A 5,864-nucleotide genomic window follows, 5' to 3' on the forward strand; every position below is an offset into this window, starting at 1 on the left:
CATGTCCCACACGAGAAAGACTTCTCACCTGTGTGAATTCTCATATGAACGGTTAAATTGCTTTTTTGGGTAAAACTTTTCCCACATGTCCCACATAAGAAAGACTTCTCACCTGTGTGAATTCTGCTTAGGTGACTAAGTAACTGAGATTTAGACATGAAACCTTGTCCACTGGTAACACAGGAGGAAGGCTTCTTATTCGTGTGAATTTTCGTGTGACAAAGTAACTGAGATTTAGTCCCATAACTCTTTCCACTGGTTAAACATGTGAAAGCCATCTTGCCTGTGTGAATTTTCATGTGATTAGACACTGAATTGTTTTGAGAAAAGGCTTTACCACAAATTTTAGAATATAGTTTTTGTTCTGAGTGAGCTTTCTTGTGTGTCTTTTGTTTTGAACCGTCAGTTGCGTCTTTCTGCTGTTTGGTTTCATGACATCTTTCATTTTGTTTTTGTTCTTCATCTCTCTCTTTTCCTTGGTCTTCAGAATTGATGCAGAGTCGCTTCTCTTCCTCTTTGAACTGTTGATGTTCTGGCTCATGTTGCTCCAGTTTTATCTGGAGAAGTTCTGGTTCATCTTGATTTAAAGCAGAGTTCCCCTCCTCCCGCTTGCTGATCTTAGTGAGAGCCTCCTCCTCTTTAAACACACAGCGTTGTGGGAAATCTGGACAAAAACACAAAACAAAAACTTTTAAATACAAGTAGCTCACTTGTTAATTAAAATGAAATACAAGGCAGGACAATACCTGCCAATTCTATGTGAAACAGCTTGTTAGAGCTTCAAGAGAAAGCTTAAAGCTTGACTTATTAGTGCAAGATTTATTTGCAATGGTTGATGATAAGATTTATTAACCAATCTCCTTTTGATATTTTTCAGTTAAAAACGAATCAAGAGAATCAGAATGCATTCTGTCATTATCTTATACAAGGGTCAAAGAAAAACGACTCGGCTGATCCAAGAGTAAAGAAACAAATATACACGTCTCTTTTTATAATCCACCAGTTACGTAAGAGCAAGACTTTCCATCAGCTTCTTCCCTTGAGAGGTTTAGGACAAAGAAGACACAGTATTATCTCTGGCTTTTGTTACGAAAATAAATCTAAAAATGCTAGGTTTTTGAACTTAACCACATGTATAATATTATATAAAATTAACAGTGTTAAAATAAGAAAATGTGCTTCCAAAATGCCTCCAAAGTCCATTTGGCATTTCATTTGTAGGATATTTATATTAAATATAACCAGGGGTGAAAGTAAGGGGGTACGGTACTGCGTACCCCTAAAAGATTTAGCGGGGGTAAGCAGTACCTGCAAGAGAGGGGAGCGGCTGTCTGCTGTAAAACAATCAATAAACGGCAAACTTGGACTAATTACCTCATTCTTTGTGAGTATATGTCAATCACAACAAACATCAAACACGGTAAATATGTTTCATTAAGTATTAAACAAATGGCTTCTACCTTGTCTAATATGAAAAAAAATAGTTTGGTGCCGTCGGGCTCAGGGTCTGATAGGCTTTTCCTTTATCAAACAAATTTTCTTTTTTGCCTCTTATTTAGTGGAAATATTGATGTTGATGAGACTTTCTCCAAAATTATAACCTTTTTCAAYCTTTATAGCTCCACTGTTGAAAATGAGGCTCTAACATTCACAAATGTCATTGAAATAAAATCCAGTCCAACATCTGGTTTGAGGTGATTCCTCTGGAACYTGTTGGAGGAAAAAYRTCCCAACTTCAGAAGATGWGCTTTAACCTAACAGAGCTCTGTGGTTCCTCCYGTCAGTATGAGAGTCAGGRTGAGGAGGCGCCATGTTAGGAAGAGAAGTGGAAGCTGCAGGATCTTCAGGACAAACAGGTCATGATCCTAGGCTACAGATTATCAATATGTCTGGACACAGGATCAATAGAACCAGTTTAAAAGCTAAAATTAATGGTTATATGCCAGACATGGAAAACTGGGATGCACTCCATGCCATGATGTTCAGAATTTAGGTATCATGGCATCTCAAGGTGTCAACATTGCAACCAGTGGGCTGAAGGAAATACAGCTTTATTTTGTAGCAATTCAAGAGCTTATATATATATAAAATCATTATTATATTTAGATTAATATTTTGTCATAGTACCCCCAAGAATTTAAAACTACTTTCACCCCTGAATATAACACAATAAGTTGAATTTAAAATAGTTTAGTTTTCTATCATTTAAAACACAGTTCTTAACCTCGTGGCTGTTTGAGTTTAACCTTTTGACCATATTTTAGTTTTATTATAATTAATTGCTAAAATGTTAAATGTGTAGATGTTTATTTACTCAATACTACTGTCTCCTTTTTAGTTTATACAGAATATAATGATTCATAATCCGTGAGTTATATTTAGTGCTTACCTAACAAAACTTTTTTAAAAAGAATACAAATGTTTATACTCTATCAGAAGGTATCACAAACTTTCAACCATTTTATTCTTCAATTTAAACTCGAGAGTTAAGCAACTGAATACTGATAAATTATCTGCAGTTTCTTAAGTCCTGTATTGTGATGTGGAATGGTGTCACTACCACTCCAATATAGTGTGTCTCTGGGTCCAATATAGCATGACTGTGGGTCTTTAAAGCAACCAGTGAACATTAACATTAGTTTGAATATTATTCACAAAAATACTTTATGTACAATGAACCACTCTGGAGCATGTTTTTTATTATTATTTTTGATTAACTTGTGCAATGATAAATCTTCAGATGGGAGGAATGTCAAAGTAAGATCCCGTTTAACAAAAGTCTATTGTATGTATTCATGCGTATTCTTCTTTTATATCATCAATTCAACCAAAACTACGTTTTTCAGTGCTTCCAACACACATGTAATATATTTTAATGGATAAGATAAATTATTGTTTTAATATTCTTTCTCCAAACATACTTCTTCATGGCATACTTCTATAACTGAGCAGAACAATACCTACAGACGTCTCAAAATGTGTTAAACTGTTTGGCCCATTGCACTGCAACACCAACATGTATTTACATCTCCATTTGAAGGAGTTGGAATACAGGCCAGTATTCCAGTATTTGTGATTAAATACTGAGAATGTTTAATCACAAAGTCTGGATTAGGAGACAATTTCAAAAGAGTCAACAACAACTTAGTATGCCATGGACATCTGCCTGTGATCCTATAATGACCAACATTTTACATGTGAAAATGATTGGAACTTTGTCATGATGACACAACTGATGCTTTATGTAAAGCTCAGTTTTTTCACGTTGGCAGAAACACTTCGGTCTGCATTCCACCACACAATCTTGGATGAGCTTGACAGACATGCAATGTTGACAATATATCATCAGATTTACCCCGAAAATTGTACTTTGATATGCAGACTTATGCAGATTACATCCCCAAGTTGAGCTAAGTGTGTTCAGTGCTGGATGGCGAATGTCACACTAAATTGTTTCCATTTGTGTGACTTTGCAACATTAGAACATTTTCAACATTAATGCCAGTTTTATACTTAAATCTCATCATTTCTCAATTAATAACACTGAGGGGTTTTGTCCAGGTCCTGGAACTAGTAAACAGGTGAACAGAAGGCAAAATGGGTTAGCTACAACAGGAATGAGAATCAAAAGGCCGGTGTTCAACAGTTGATTTGCATTTGCATGGCTCCCAGCAACTTCATTTAAATATGAAAACCTCTGCTAGGCACAAGGGGAGGGGGGTGATAGGGGAACGCGGACACGGACACTTTTGACCTTTCTTGGCAGTGCCCTACAATTTTCCACTCTGACAAAAACCTCTTGCCGATAGCCCTCAATCTCCATGCGCACGGCAGAACTAGATGTCAATAGCTGTTGAAAATCCCACTTTTCATCCAGTGCATCTTGATAAGGTTTAAACAGCTGGTGTAAAACTGAATGCAACATAGAATATCTATAAAACACAATCTAGTTTGTAATCTCTCCTAGTTATCAACATGTCTCGATTGAAATAGCCTAAATATAGTTTTTGGACTAATCTTTATGTTACCTGAAGCAGATTGCCTGCTAAATCTTTTGATCTGCCCTTTGTCTGTGTGGGAAAGAATGAGGAGAAGTTCCAGTTTTCACACTGATCTGTGAAAAGCCATAAAACAGCAGGAATTTAGGCCAGTGGAGGAGGAGCTGTGCTTCCACTTTGTTTAGATAAAGAAGACAACTGGTGTTTGATCTCGAAAACAAATTGTAGGGAGTTCTAACTTTGCCCATTTCCCTCTCTCAGGTAAATTCATGTGTTGTTTGCGCTTTGAGTTTTGTGATGTGCTTTTGTGGTGATAGTATGCATCTGACTTGAATAAATGCTGATTATTGTGACGCTGATACCTCTGTGAGATCTCAGTACTTTGCGCGCAGCATTTTTTGAATCCGGGTATGTGAGAGGATATAGCGAGTAAAAGACAGGAAATGGTGTGAAATCCACCAGCGGCATTAACGCCCAAACGGACAAGGAATCTTTATAATTCATCTTCTCTTAACACTTTGCAGCTGTATGACCCTGAACAGGATGGTAGAGACAAACACAGCTTCTCAGAAAACTCCTGTTATCAATATCAGTTCAGTTCCTCCAGTAAATAAGCCAAAGTTGTTTTGTCTCAACACTGACAATATTGACATGGATTGAACAACATACTGAAATTGTCCAGTAAAATAAGGGATTTTAGTACTCCATCTCCTGAACTAAGACGCAAAATGAGTTCTTGTGAAGCTGTAACAAAACACATATGAAAAGACTAAGTGTATAACAGCAATCCAATAATTTTATGCATATTGAGAAATGTAGGGTCTACATCAGCCACAGTTTTCTAACGCTGTTTGCTTTTCAATAAAGCAACTAAAGACAAAGATCCCTCCCTCTCTATCTCTGTCTCTCGTTTATTGAACAATTCTCTATGCGTTAAATAATTTCCACCACAAGAGTTAGCTGCAATTGAAGCAGAATTCACGATTTTCCGAGAGGAAATCAAACAAAGGGGGTTAAGAAATAAGAAATTGAAGAGTAACGCAGAAGTATAAAAATATGAACTTAAAGGAAATGATGATAGCTTGTGTTACATTTATGATGTATTGAAGAGAAATAATATAGACAGTCAGCAAATGCAGCAGCAAGACTCAACTAGTTACTACTCAATTGTAAACTCCGCACCATGATGCCGAATTCAGCATCGACCCCCAAACAACATTTCTTAACCTGTCTCTAGCTCTCTTTAACCTGACTAATCAGTAAAAGGTGAAGGTTTTTCGTACCTATCCGGTGTAAGATGGTCTTCGGTATCCGGGTAAAATCCAGCAGTCTGCGCTGATCGTCCATCTCTTCCATCTCGATCTTGACGTTGATTTCTTTCAACTCTGTGAATGTTTCTTCACCAGGAAGTACCTGCTCGTTGATAAATTCTCTCTGAGGCTGAATTGAAGACATTTTCACTTAAAACACGCAAATATTTACCTAAGACACCAAACTCGTCGAGAAGGACCTCGCTGCAGCAAACAGAAAGGAGCGGGACCACGTGCTTGGCCGGCTGGACGCAGAGCCGGTGTTATGCCGGTGTTATGCCCACCGGCTATCTTTACCGCGGTGTGGGACGGACCACTGGCATTATGGAAGCCCATTTCTATGGAAGCCCATTTCCGCCATGAAAGAAAAAATAAAAGACCAACAGGAAGTCATAATCATGACTTTCAAATTAATAATTATGAGATACAACGTCTTAATTTCGACTTTCAAAGTCATAATCTCATAATTCCAGTATGTTTTAAATTACATCTCAGTGTATACTTTAGGTTAATAAAGTATGCGTTTTTAGGTGCCTTAGTAATCTTTTATTATTTT

General features: G+C 37.1%; 1 protein-coding gene across 1 annotated transcript; it reads right to left on the reverse strand.

The window, feature by feature from the left end:
* Positions 1 to 5: 5 nt before the first annotated feature.
* LOC108166158 (gastrula zinc finger protein XlCGF7.1-like) lies at positions 6 to 5,649 on the reverse strand (the record flags this gene model as incomplete). The annotated part of the gene is made up of 2 exons (XM_017303835.1): positions 5,282 to 5,649; positions 6 to 664 (listed from the first exon to the last, which is right to left on the reverse strand). Coding segments are annotated over exons 1-2 (831 nt in total), but the record flags the coding sequence as incomplete, so codon positions are not given.
* Between the last annotated feature and the right edge of the window lie 215 nt (positions 5,650 to 5,864).

The sequence above is a fragment of the Poecilia reticulata genome, linkage group LG1 (genome assembly GCF_000633615.1).
Source record: "Poecilia reticulata strain Guanapo linkage group LG1, Guppy_female_1.0+MT, whole genome shotgun sequence".
In the NCBI taxonomy this organism is placed as follows: domain Eukaryota; kingdom Metazoa; phylum Chordata; class Actinopteri; order Cyprinodontiformes; family Poeciliidae; genus Poecilia; species Poecilia reticulata.